General features: G+C 39.5%; 1 protein-coding gene across 3 annotated transcripts; it reads left to right on the forward strand.

The window, feature by feature from the left end:
- The first annotated feature begins 282 nt into the window (after positions 1–282).
- On the forward strand, positions 283–8,203 carry MRPS33 (mitochondrial ribosomal protein S33). Of its 3 annotated transcripts, none has more exons than XM_072400205.1 (3): positions 283–404; positions 6,079–6,310; positions 7,845–8,203. In XM_072400205.1, the coding sequence occupies exons 2-3, from the start codon at positions 6,096–6,098 to the stop codon at positions 7,948–7,950; spliced, it is 321 nt and encodes a 106-aa protein (XP_072256306.1). In that variant the 5' UTR covers positions 283–404; positions 6,079–6,095; the 3' UTR covers positions 7,951–8,203. The 3 variants fall into 3 exon arrangements, with proteins under 3 accessions (XP_072256306.1, XP_072256307.1, XP_072256305.1); XM_072400206.1 differs by lacking the exon at positions 283–404 and adding an exon at positions 439–557; XM_072400204.1 differs by lacking the exon at positions 283–404 and adding an exon at positions 667–685.
- Positions 8,204–14,330: the final 6,127 nt, after the last annotated feature.

Consider the following 14,330-nt stretch of genomic DNA (forward strand, 5'->3'; position numbering starts at 1 on the left):
CCACAGCCATGACACCTCTAGTCACCCTGAAGGGGCAACACTGCATCCTCCTGTCACCCTGAAGGGGGCAACACTGCATCCTACTGTCACCCTGTAGAGATGACATTGCACATGTTGTCATCTCATTCCCCTCACTCATCTCCTGTCACGCCATCACCGGGGTCTCCTCACACTGTAGCAGCCCTCATACCACCCAGTCACCGGGGTTTCCTCACCCCGTAGTCATGACAATGCAAAATCTGTCCCCTAACAACCATAACCAAACCTAAATCCCTCCCACTACGCGTTTCTAGGGTCACCACATGACGCGTAATTGCCCCGCCTACTTCCGCTTTCATCACGGCCATCAATCCTTGTGTCATGTGTACCGGAAGTAGTCCTCCTGGTTGTCAGAGGTCAGACAAGTAAGTAACTCGGCTCTCATGGTGTGCAGCGCTCTGTGTGCTGTAATGGAGAAAATGTATCATTATTGATGCAGACTTATTATTCACCTTTATGTGGGGCAAGGAAGTCGCGTATATTCGTTTATTTCCTAATATTTCTGAACTATCATTGAGGTAAAGGGCATAGTGAGGCCTCATTACAGCAGCCTACTAATTGTGTTTATTTGTAGCTGAACACACAGCAATGGGCACCATCATGCAGACTGTGTGGCAGCACTGTGTGCTTTTCTTATTGTCCCCAGGTAATGCTGGTTATGTGTATAATACAATGTAATGAGCTGATATTGTATACACATCTGCTATATTTGTGTCTTCTATATCTGTCGGGTTCAGCTTTAAAGTCAAACTCTATTGTTTTATTTCAAATACTGACATAGATTTATAATAATAAAACAGTACAATACCGACCTTCAGCCGGGGCTTTAAAGCGTAGCTAAACTCAGTATTTTCACTTTACATAGAAGGGTAGACAACATTTTTATTTAAAGTGAAAATTCTGTTTGTGTTTTTTTTAAGTTTAACACTCTTTTCTTTTAAAAAAAAAATTAATAAAAAAAGGGTGCAGCACTCCCCCCTAGTTCTAAATTGCCTAGGCAATCAAGAATGAATGGGAGTGCAGAGCCTCCCGGGATACCTAGGTCATGCATCCAGGGAGGCTTTTGGCTGCTCCTTCTGCGCATGCCTGAGCACCTCTTTCATCAATAGGGGAAAAAATTGCCGATCTCACGCATGCGCAGCGAGTGGGGCAAGTTTTTTCCCCAGTCTACATCACCCAATTTTGCACATGCACCATGCGGGATCGGGTGAAGCAGGAAGAACAACCCAGGAGAAGAGCAGGGAAGATGGCGGCGCCTGGCGCTCACTCTGCGTTGGGCCGAAGACAGACTGGCACCTGATGGAAGAAACTGATCTGCAGGATCTTTTGATGGATAGACTGATCTGCAGGATTTAAAGCGTACCTAAACTCAGTATTTTCACTTTACATAAAAGTGTAGACAACGCTTTTATGTAGGGTAAAAATTCTGTTTGTTTTTTTTTTTTTTGTTTTTTTTAAGTGCCCCCTTAATTCTTGATCATCTAGGCTACCTACATCACGCATCCCAGGAGGCTCTTGGGTGCCCTTTCATCAGAAGGAAAAAAAAAAAGCCGATTTCACACATGCACACATTGTTTTCTCTATATACGTCACCCGATCTCGCGCCGGTGTCAGGTGACCTAGAAAGAAGAACTCAGGAGAAGGGGAGAAGATGGTGGCACCTTGAGTGGTGGCTCGAAGACGGATGCCGAGATGATGCAGGACCCGATGGAAGAGACCTCTGGACTGATAGACTGCTCTGCGGGATTAAAGGTAAGTGGATTGTTTTGTTTTGGCCACTTTAGAATTTACTTCCTCTTTAAGGTACGTGTGATTTTGTTGTTTTGGGTTTACTTACACTATAACCTTTGTTTTTCTTTCTTGTCGCCTGGGTTTGATATAAGCCAACATAATCCGATGCTGTTCCTATGAGCCAAGGCTGCCATGGACTTTTACCTTCACAGGGCTCCTGAGCTGATCAGCACTCGCACAGCATTACTTCCTCCTGAGGGTTCCCTGAGCAATGAGCAATTTGTGCCTCTCAGGCCATTTGATTGACAGCAATAATCTTTTTTGGCTATCTGTAAGGGTGACATTCTTCCCACTGACCATCACACTAATGTACTGTGATCTGTGGATATAGTATATATAGCAGGGGTCGTTCCATGGAGTCTCATGCTGCTCTGTACCCAGCAGAGTAAAGTTAGGAGTATTGAGCCAGGTGGCTGATAGGAGAAGTGGAGATGGAAGAAAAGTCTGCACAATCTTGTTGGTGGGGCAGCGACTCATTAAACATACCAAGGAAGAAGCCCAGCAACATGAATCTCCAATACAAGCCAGCAATTACTACTATCCAGTACATATATATATATATATATATATATATATATATATAGTTATATAATATATATAGCTGTGAAATATTACGCAGCGCTTCACAAAGTCTATAGTCATGTGACTAGGTGTCCCTCAAAGGAGCTCACAGTCTAATGTCCCTACCATAGTCATGTGTTAATACAGTCCTAACTGATTTTGTGGGAAGAAACCAAGCAAACACGGTGCAAATATACAAACTCCATGCAACTAGTGTCCTGGCCGAGATTTGAACTGGGACCTAGCGTTGCAAAGGCAAGTCCAATGAGCCCAGCAATGAAAATATATTTGTGCTAACAAGGAACGTATTGATAGCAGGAGAGGGAAGAGAGAGATAAGCTCAATCTGCTGCTGTTCTTTTCACTGTCCGTTTACAGGCTGTAGGATTGATAAGACCTTTTAAAATGGACCTACACTGAAAATGTTTACTTTAGAGAAAAGGGTAGACAACCCTTTTATTTAAAGTAAAAGTTGTAATGTTTTTTTTTTTCAAGTGCAGCATTGGGTGACGTAGATGCACCCCATCTACTTCCCCTGATCTCGCACCTGCGCAGTGCGAGATCCGGAGACATGGAAAGAAGATGTTGGTGTCTGGCGGTTCCTCTCTGCCTAGACGAAAATGGATACTGGGATGACGTGGAACCCAAACGAAGAAACCTACCAACGGATCGGCGGGATTAAAGGTAAGTATGTTTTTGTTATTTTGAGTTTACTTCTGCTTTAAGTATTATTTAAATACAATCAGAAAAAAAGATGTCCTCTGCCCTGTCAAAGAGGGTTTTGCTATGTGGATAAAAATTGCAGAAAAAAATTGCAGCATTTGACAGATAAATCAGCTCCCTTATGTGTATTTATAAAATATACCCATAGACCATTTGGCATTTGAGGCTGTCCAAGTTCCCTCACCCCATAAGTTTATAAGCCCGCTTTGTGTGCATTGCCTAAAAAACTAGAGGAGGCCTTTCCACATAAGTTTAGCCATATAGTGTACTTCCCTTTCATGACCTTCCACCTTCTGCTTACACAGAAATGTTCAGATTATATCTGCAACTCAGACCCAAAAGTATTGATTCTCCAATAAATGGAACCTGGAAAGTATCATTGCTTCTTTCTCTTCCTGTAATGAAGCACAAAGTTGTATTTTGCTGCAATTCTTATACCACAATTCTAGCAGTATAGGTCTCTCTGATCACAAACTGTAGTCTCTCTACATCCTCTAATGATGTGAAAAAACACTCACAATGAACCTGGTAGCTTGAGACTATGCAACATGAGGGAGCAGAAAAATACTGTTTTTGGGACGGGGTGGTAAATGTTACTTTTTTTGAAAGTTGAAGGTAACGCTTCACATTTCATGCTGATTTGTGTAACCTGCAAATTTTAAAGGGTAACATCTATCTCATCTAAAAACAATTCTATTCTAATTAAACAGTATTTCCCCATCAAAGTGAAACTGCCAGAACATCTGGTCTACCCGAACAGTACTGCCAGATTTGGAGATGTTCAGTAGACCTGTAACACTGACTGCCCTGCATTGCTCTACATTATCCTATGCTCCATAAGTGTAGTGAATACCTATGTCACTGCCAGATCACATAATATTGTGTGCTTGATCATAATTCAGTTAGGAATCTGAGATGACAATGCTGGTGCAGATGTGTTACATGTATGTAACAGAAACAAGTAAGGTCACCCAAGTTTGCGGTAACAATGGGAGTGACAACTGCAGGCTGACTTTAATAAACTTTACGCTTATATATATTTTAATTGTGCTAATAACCCTTCGTTCAATTTTTTTGTGGATCCTGACAACCTCTGTCAGAATTTATTGCCTCATTAAATTTTCTCTGTAGCGTCTCAAATCTCTGGATTTGCCTCCCCTGTCTCATTAAGCTTGTTTCTTCCTTTATTACATTTAAAGAAAAACCCACATCTTCATAATCACTTACCCAGTCTTAAAGTTTACCTATCACAGTAACTACATATATTATTTTTTAGTCTCTTCCTTTCTTGCAGCAACACCCTTGATTGACAGGTATGCACATGAATCCATACCAGATCTTGTGCATGTGCAGAATAAAATTGGGTGCCACTGTTATATTAATAATGCAGGCAGAAAAGAACAGGAGGAAAGCGGCCTAAAATCTCACACTGGAAAACATTAAAAAAAAATGGAACTCCTGCATTTCCATGTGCTCTTTTTTTTTGGTGGCAGATCCCCTTTTAATATTGATGCAGTTTATGCAGGGACTGTGTGATTCCTGGTCTGGCTATGTTTATGGATAACCCTTCAGTTATACATATTTTTTTTATTTAGCTTATCATGTTGCCCTGCCTATCTGACCCATATAATTTAATATGCCATGACTGCATATGGAAAGAAAATGTAGCTAAATGCTTGTCTGCATTTTATTGAAGTGACAGGTATCACCCTAAATGCCTTTTAGAGGCCCCACCTGCGTTCTCATCATTTGTCAGTCGCGGCCGCTGCACAAAAGTTGACATAATAGTGACAAACTGAAAAAGAAAAGACAGTCAGTGTATTTTTTCAAATGATTCTCGTAATAGTCTGCAGGCTTGATTGCAGGCCCCGGAGTTTAATTGCTCATGCATTAAATTAAAGAGAGTTTTGTACGGGATAACATGGGAAAGGGAACTGCATTTAATTAGGGTTTATGCCATGCTTATTTTTCCATGTGTGTCTGTATCACACATCAAGAGATTGGAGGATTCTAAAAAACCTGTCACCTTGAGGGTATAAAAATGACAAGGCTGCTCCTTCTTGAAACAGAAATGCATCCTCTGAAAAATCTTCTTTAGATATGACAAAAGTGGTCAGCTCCACATCCATCTACTAATTCTAAAAAAACAAAATGTGTTTATTGATGCCGTAAGATTTTTAGGATAGCTGTGTTTTTTGCCATGCAGGGTAAAGCAACAGCTTTAAAGAGGCCCTGTCACCAAACTAAAAAAATTGGTGCTGGTCCATTTCCTTCCCACATAACCCTGACTATACAGTGTCACTTGAGTCTATTGGGGTTGCTACCATCACAATCAAGATGGCAACCTGAGCATTAGTCTCAGGGCTTTTGGATTTCTAGTCAAGGGAGACTTTTACTTAAATATCATTCCAGAAATATATTGATAGCACATAAAACCTTATAGGAAGGTTGCTGGTAAAATGGATGATCAGGGTTTTTTAATGACCCCACCACAGCAGCACTACTCATTTTTCCTTCATTCTAACACCATTTTTTTCAGCAGTTGGTAGTGAAGTGACTTGCTTCATGTGACAACACTGGGCCAGTCCCCAAGCACCATTGTTGTCACAAGTTTAACCCTTTGGGTTAACAAACATTTTTAAACCAAAGCTCCAATAGTCTTTTGTTTGTGATATACATGGAGTTCAGACAAAAAGTCTTCATAAACATCAGTCTCAGACCTATTCCTTAGGGTAAATTGGCTAAAAGTAATCCACTAGAAGACATATGCTGACTGTCGACTTATTGTGTTCCCCAAACACATGGCACCTGTGGTGTTTTTGTTCGATATTTATACCTTTGTACCAAGCAGTCTAATTAGTCTGGTTTGCGTTCTTACAGTACGGTGCTGAGTAGATCTAAGTGAATTGCATCTTTAAATGTGTGCTTAAACAGTATCGATAGATAATGCCTTTTGTTCCCATAGGGAAAAATTGCCTGACCATGTCCTCTATGACGAAATACGCTTTCCGCATGTCATGTCTGAGTGCGAGGATATTTGGAGAGGTTGTGCGGCCAACAGATAACAAGTCAATGAAAGTAGTGAAGCTCTTCAGCGAGCAGCCAATGGCCAAAAGGAAAGAGGTCTGTGACTGGTACCCACAACATAATGTCTATACCCCTCTGATGCGCAATTTAAGATTTATGGGCCTCTACAGGTAATTTCACTACATGCCTTTCTATCTATTTTATTACATTTATTGTTTAAAAAAATAAAAGTAAAACTCATAAATCATACATGTCTTCAGACCCATATCTTACAATTTGTCTTTCTGAGTCTTAGCTTCTCTGGTAAATGTGGGACTGAATGTGTTATTATAAACTGAATTTATAAAGCGCCAACAAATTACACACCACAGGAGACCGACAGATACAAACAATGACACAGGAGGAGAAGAGGAAGTGTTATATCACTTTTAGTTGAACAAACATATGCAGCTTTGCTGCACCCCGGCAATAACAAACATTCGGCACATTCAAGGGAAATATGTAGTAATGGGAAGTAGTGAGGGTTTTAAAAGACAGAACATTGCTACAGGATATTCAGGCCCCTGGAAGAAATTACAGCTTGTGGTGGGATTAGTAGGCTTTTGACCCACTTGAAATGTCTTAACACCTGTAAAAGCCAGAAAACCGCAAACCAGAGGCTTTACCTATATGTCCTCAACCTATATGTCTTGGCATATGTGCAGAGCGTCCAACTGTCCTCCTTCCCCCCAGTATATACAGTCACGAGATAAAGAATGTACACAGTCTTTCAAGGCTTTACATATCTAATGTTAGGTAGGTTTTAAAATTATTTTCAGGTTTATAACACACCAGATTTCACAGTGTCATTATTTAACAAAAATGTAACCATGGGTGAAAAAAACTAAGCATACCACATGATTCAGTAGTTTGCAGAACCACCTTTGGTAGCAGTAACTTAAAGTAATCATTTACTTTGTCTCTCACATTGGGCCTGATTTCTTAAAGCTCTTCAAGGCTGGAGAGAATACACTTTCATCAGTGAAGCTGGGTGATCCAGAAAATCTGCAATGTATTTCTTCAAAGTCATTTGCTATTTGCTAGCAAATGTTTTCAATCCTGGACCAAATCCATTCCGGGTTTGTTGGATCACCCAGCTTCACTGATGAAAGTGTATTCTCTCCAGTCTTGGAGGGCTTTAATAAATCAAGTCCATTGTTGTGGAGAAGTCTTGGCCCATTTTTTTTTTTGCTTTAGTTCATTAAAGTTTGCAGAGATTCATTTATGCACAGCTTTCTTAAGGTTCTGCCCCAGCATTTACATTGGGTTGGGATCTGGGCCTTTACAACACTATAGAATACTTTGGGAAGAGAGACGTTTATGGTCAACTGAATAAATTTTACCATGCTCACTGAGGCCTGTAATTTTTATGGGCCTGGTGCAGTATGACTTTCGGGTAAAATTTATTAGGATGTTCACTCCTAAGGAATGGAATCTGTTTTAAAAATGTTCCATTTGAAGTTCTCACTGTAGAATGATAGACTTCAAATTGTTTGGAAATGGCCTTCCTTTGACCATGTGTTAATCAAACATTAATGTATTTAATATGGACAGTACTTGATGAGAGTCCTTAATTTTGATGTTAATGGTGTTGGGAGTAAGTTTATGTACATAATATTTGAAAAGATTTATTGACAGGTTTATCTGACTTTTATCTTTTTGTAGAGATGAACATGAAGACTTCAAGGAAGAAATGAAACGACTGCGCAAACTGCGTGGCAAAGGACCACCCAAAAAGGGTGAAGGCAAGAGAGCATCTAAGAAAAAATAATCTCCTTTTAAAGGATTAGTTCACCCAAAACTGATAAATCACTTTGTTCTATCTGTTTGGACTTTGGTGCCACTCTCCTGCGGCCAGTGCTCTCTTCCTATTTATTTTTTTTTCTACCCCCAATACAGAGTTTGCAACTGGAAGTGTTGGACTTCCAGGCAAAGCAAATATATTGTTGGGTGGGATTGAGCCATTGAAATATTTTTATACATTAGTGAATTAGGAGAGATTAAATAATACATGATTTAACTCACCTGTATTGTTGTATTTTCGGTTTTTGCTACTTACTCTTAAATGCTGTTGAACATCTCCAGCCAGGAAGAATGGTATTTTAGACCTCTTACACAAGCCTCACCCCACTGTCACCTGGGTGGCTACACATAGGGCTTTGAATAGACTGGGACTCTTGTCACTTTTTTCTCAATCTAGTGACTGTCACATCATTAATGTATGAACATTATTAAGGTTATGAAGAAAGAAAGTGCAAAGACCAATGATGAGGTATATTATTGTTAAACAGGAGCGCCAACATATTATGCGGCACTGTACATTGAATAGGGGATGCAATTGACAGGCAGATACAGACAGTGACACAGGAGGAGGACCCTGCCCCAAAGAGTTTACAATCTAGGAGGTGGAGGAATTAACACACAGTAGGAGGGGAGATATGTAGTGGTGGGAAGTGGGGGTTTTAAAGACAGAAGACGAGGGGTAGGCAATTTTGAAAAAATGGGTTTTGAGTGCTCCTTTAAATGAGCAGAAAGTAGGAACAAGCCGAATAGGACGAGGAAGACCATTCCAGAGAGTCAGGGCAGCTCTAGAAAAGTCTTGGGGCAGTGTGTGTGATAAGGTTATGAGTGAGAAAGTCATGTATAGAATTCATTTGCACATAATAGCCAACCATGTTTCTGTTTAGTCCAGTAAGATTGGTGATGAGTGAATGCTCTTTGGTTGCTGATGTTTGCTGCACTTCTGGAGTTTATAAGTCAGGAAGTATTTTGTTTAAATAAAATGATTGTAATATACTCTGAAAGATAAATATTCTTGTATCTATACTACAAACCCACTTACTGCTACAATATTAGCAATTGAGAATTACAGTTTGGCTAACTATACTTCCATTTGTTCATGGTCAAGGGTATAAGGGTCATAAAACACAGTTTCTCCTAAGAGGAAAAGAGTCTTCACTTACCATCTTGAGGCAACTATGTTTTAATGATATTCATGAGTTTTGCAACTTCCTATTTAGATTTGATGGTTGTTTTTCTCTTTTTAGGCTTCTCCCCTTTTTATTTTCATCTAGCGATCTTGCCAGTAACATATTTCTTGTACTATGGTGACAATGCTCACTTACCGTTTTGCAGCAGGTGGACACATACTAGATAGGAATACAAAACACCTCTTCCTTTTTTCCATAACATAGAGGGTTCCATAGTCCAGAGATAACTAGAGATAATGGTAACTGATTCCAAGTGATGCAGAGAGAAAAGAGGCTTTTTTTGCACTTATTGGACAAATGAAGAGCAAAGTGTTAAGGTTTACATACACTTTAAACTTATATACTAACCACAAAATTACCATTGATATAAGGTTTGGTACTATATGTCCTTGTAATTTACAGCATAAATCTGTGCAGTGCTGATCATGTTATAAAAGATCATAATGAAAAATAGCAGCTGGTAGGGTCACAGCCAGCACGATGCCCTTCAAAATGCCCTAACCTGTCAAAGGTGTTCATATTTGTAGGACTTTACAATTAATTTAGATATACATTGAAAAAGAAAATAATGATTTTTAAAACTTTTACTAACAAGTCATGGGGAGAGTTTTTTCCTCTTTAAACCCTTTCATCCACTGTCATTTTACATTACAGGTGGCCAGGCTATTTTTGTACCCCATCCCCTTCACAAACCTCAAAATCTTTTTTGTGAAAGTACGGGCTAGTAAAATTGAATCATGCTAGCCTTTAAAAACCTTCATGTAGTTTCCACCCATGTTGTGTTAACTCTATAGTAAGTAGTTCAGTAAGTTGCAGTGCTGTCAATTGCACACAATAAATGAGTGATCATCTGTAACACAGTGCACCTTTCCACATGAAATAACATATGTTAAAGAGACACTATCGCCATGCTTATTCACAGAAAGTGAAAGCATTGATGAAAGGCCCTTCTAACCACTAATACCTTTCCAAAAATATCTCTCTGCACTTTTTATTACTTCTGGACAAAAAATAGCCCAGTTTGGTTATTGCCAGACTCCAAAGAGAGCAGTGACAGTGCCCCCTCTGAGATGATGTGATAGTGCTTGGGTGGTGACTGATTGTTAAACCTTAGCATTGTCACATTTTACCCTATACATACTGGGTATATTGAACCATTTAGGTTAGAGGAATGAGCAGCAGGGAATTGATTGATAGTTGAGTATTGGAGGAGGTGGAGTATTTTTTTTTTTTTTTGCATGCTTTGCCCTGACAACATATTTACGTGTGCACACTACACTGGACATATATGGAGAATCCTTAATGCTTCCTGTATTTGGCATTATACTATTAGGATGCTAAGGGTCCACTTACACTTGTGTGTAACAGTAACATCTACATTTTTATTTTGTGTTATTGCAGAAGGGTAGATAACCTCCTATATAAGGGGAAAATTTGCTTTCTTTTTTCTTCTAAAACCTTTAAAAGAAAAAGGAAAGCCTTTTTCCTTCTGTTTTTACCACCAGATGGGCAAAGACTGAATGGGAGAGCCTCTTGGGATACCTACATCGTGTCCCAGGAGGCATCAGGCTGCTCCTTGCCAAATTTGGGCAAACAACAGCCTGTTTTTTGCAATTAAAACAAAAACTTTAAATACACAATAGATAGAAAAATATATGTTAAAAAAAAAATCAAAAGTCAATGGGGAAGAAAGGGTTAATTTAGGCTGGTTTCAGTAAACTAGGGGATTAATGATCAATTAAACACATTTTATTGAGAAAAAAAATATTTAACCTAGGTCAGTTTTCTTTAACTGACATTTATATGCCAATTAAATCTCTTTGATTTTGCAGGTGACTGAAACATACCAGATACAAAAGTAACAGTTTTACTTTCTACTCTCTGGCATCTGAGCATGGGGAGCGCACAAAGGGGACACCACAATTGGAGAAAAGACACTGGATGCAGACGTGTGTTTGTGATCACCAACTATTTGCTTGCCTGATCACATACACATATAAATGTAGCAGTTTCTGTTCCAAGGTTTTGTGGATGTGATTAGCAGCTTGTACGCCACTAATCACATTAATTCCCAGGAGAGCAAAATATTAGGGACCACCCAGCTAAAAGCAAAAATAATATTTAATGTTAGGTTCACTGTTTCCCTTTGCTCACTTCCCAAAAAAGATAAAGGGATTTGTACTGCATTAGAGAATACCAAAATCTAGATTACCCTCCCCAGTAGTCACTGCGTCCAAATGTCATTGTTTTCAAGCAGTAAAGTCTACAAGGGAACATTCTGTGCTGGATGCCTAGTCAGTGATTTCTTTTTTGCCCTCCTGCCACAAAAAAATGACAATGCCCACAACTGGGGTTCTATTCTATTCCTCTGATCCAAATTGTTCAGAGTTTTCATTCTAGTTAATTATGTGACTATTGCAGTAGGGGATGACGTTTGACTTTGTGTCAAGTACCTGGGATTGAACAGCAAAAGTTTGGTTGAAATTTTAGATACACTATCAGAAATAAGCAATAACCAATACTCAGTGTTTTCTATTGTTTTGTTAACACAAATATCTAATTAGCCAATCACATGGCAGCAACTCATACACATGGTTTAGACCAGCGGTCTCCAACCTTTCGGACCTCACCGACTACTAAATTCATCATTTTAAATCCCGCGGACCATTACAATGAATTTTTAAAAAAGATAAATACATTTGTAAAATAATGATTTTCCTAATGGTGCTTGACAAGGGTTATGGAGGCTCTTGATTCATTGATCAGCTCACGGTTAAGTGAAGTATTTTTATTGTTACTATTATCATTAGTTGCATTATCTTATTACTAAAAAAAAAGCAAAATACTTGTTTGCTTTTTCTCACTTATTATGGGTTTTTTTCATTCGAATCTAAGACCAAAACAAGAAATGATAGCTATCAAAATCAAACTATTTGATGCCATTAAAAATAACAGAGAAAATACACAGTTAGGGTCATACTTACCTAAAAGAGCATCTGAGAAATAAACAAATAAAATAAAACCGATGAGAATTGGTATTTGCGGAGCGGGGTGACTATTGTTATGGTGGAAACAATACTGAAGCGTACGGCTCGGCAACGGTTGCCTCATACAACTTAATACTACACTGACGTCACGCTGCACGGCCCTTGTTTTTCTTTCTCTAGTACTGTTTTTGAATTTAGTGCAATATAAAGGCGAAAATTGTCATTCAGAATATTTTTGTTGTATTATTTTTAAAACATAAAAATTTAAAATAATGTCCAAATTTTTCTGGACCAATCTGCTGAAGTTTAAACCAAGCATCAGAATGGGGAAGAAAGGGGATTTAAGGGACTTTTAAACCAGGCATGCTTGTTGGTGTCAAAAAATTTTTAAAGATTTGACAAATAAACCATTTTTTTGGCCAGGTGGACTGGTCTGGTGGAATTTTCATGAACTATTTTCTCTAGGCATCCAGCATGAAGCTGTTCTCTGAGTGGAAATGCCTTGTTGATGGCAGAGGTCAGAACGGAGTGGCTAGACTCTTTAGTAAGCCAACAGTAATTTTCAACCAAGGTCTGCAGAAGAGCTTCCCTGAATGCACACCATGTGGAACATTGAAGAAGATGAACTTTCACAGCAAGAGACAACATTGTGGCCACTCCTGGCAGCTACAGGCACCCGTAGCTTCAGTTTGCATGGGCTCACCAATATTGAACAGCAGGAAAAAGGCGCCCTGGTTTGATGAGTTTGCTGCTGTAAGGTTCAGGTGGTCAGAATATGGTGTCATAAAAGCAAGGATCCATTCTTCCTTGTATCAATGGATCAGGCACATAGTGGTGTAATTGTTTAAATCAGTGGTCGCCAACCTTTTTTGGACCCACGGACCACTAAATTTACCGGCTCCGGACTGCGCATGTCGATGTCACTCAAAGGGGAAGAAACTTCTGCCATAGTGACGTCATGATGCCAGAACCCATCCACTCTCGCATTGCAGGTCTGAACCTGTGCAGAGACACAACCTGCCCACTTCCCTGAGCCTGCGATCTGTATGGGGGACGTGGTCCCCGGCTCTGGCCAGTGCGCCCCTCCGCCCTGTGGAGATTCTTCTCCTGACCATACCAAGGGGCGCACTGGCCAGAGTCGTAGACCACCAAAATTTTCTTGCGGACCACCAGTTAGCGACCGTTGGTTTAAATGCCACAGGTTTTCTTATATACCTTCTCTCATACTGTTGCTGATCATGTCCATCTCTTCATGACCCCAGTGTACCCAGCTTTTGTCTAGCAGCTCTGATCTCTGCAGGAAGTTCCTTTTCTTCATGGCTTGTTATTTGCTCTGATTTGCATTGTCAGCTATGAGGCCTTCTATAGAGATGTGTGCGCCTTTCCAAATCATGTCCAATCAATTTCATTTACCTTAAGTGGACTCCAATCAAGGTGCAGAAACATCTCAGCAGTGATCAAGAGAACAGTTAGGTTTCAACTGTTGTTGCAAAAGGTCTTAAAGTACTTGTGTCAATGTGATATTTAAGATTGTTGTTTGTAATAGTAAAGTAAAGTAGTTTTACTTTATTCATTATAGGGTACTGAGTGTAGAAAAAAAGAATTTAAACTTTTGTAGCAAAAGGCAGCATAACAAAAAGTATCTGTAAAGATTTAATAATAAACTGTATTCATATAGCACCAACATATTACGCAGTGCTGTACATTAAACAGAGGTTTTAAATGCCATACAAACAATGACACAGGAGGAGGAGAGGACCCTGCCCAGAAGAGCTTACAGTCTAACAGGTTAAATATAAAAATATATAGATTGGATTTCCCATGACAGTACCCAGTTTCCCATACCTTTGCTTGGCAGCAGCTTGCTTATATTAATATATTTAAATAACTTCCCTAGGGTTGACACCCAGCCCATATTTTACCAGCCAGACCAGTATTTCCATTCTTAAGTAACTAATTGGTATAGAAAAACTACCGACATGTTAAAGTTTCCTGAGTCAGTCCCTTCTCCTCTGATTGATATTCTAGGAGACGCATTGGGCTGAGATGGGTAAAAGCTCTGTAACCTGGCTGGCACAGCAGTCATTCTTGTGCCACTCTCAAAAAAGAGCTGATATCTGGCACCATTCTGGCAGGGGCACCTCAAATGCTTGGACCAGCTGTGATTTTGACAG

The sequence above is a fragment of the Pyxicephalus adspersus genome, chromosome 2, assembly GCF_032062135.1.
Source record: "Pyxicephalus adspersus chromosome 2, UCB_Pads_2.0, whole genome shotgun sequence".
In the NCBI taxonomy this organism is placed as follows: domain Eukaryota; kingdom Metazoa; phylum Chordata; class Amphibia; order Anura; family Pyxicephalidae; genus Pyxicephalus; species Pyxicephalus adspersus.

What these genes read in the sequence shown, in the direction of transcription:
- MRPS33 (XM_072400205.1), top strand. Translation starts at nt 6,096, where the DNA reads ATGTCCTCTATGACGAAATACGCTTTCCGCATGTCATGTCTGAGTGCG. An exon ending in AGATTTATGGGCCTCTACAG is followed by an intron (nt 6,311 to 7,844) that starts GTAATTTCACTA and finishes ATCTTTTTGTAG; the next exon opens with AGATGAACATGAAGACTTCA.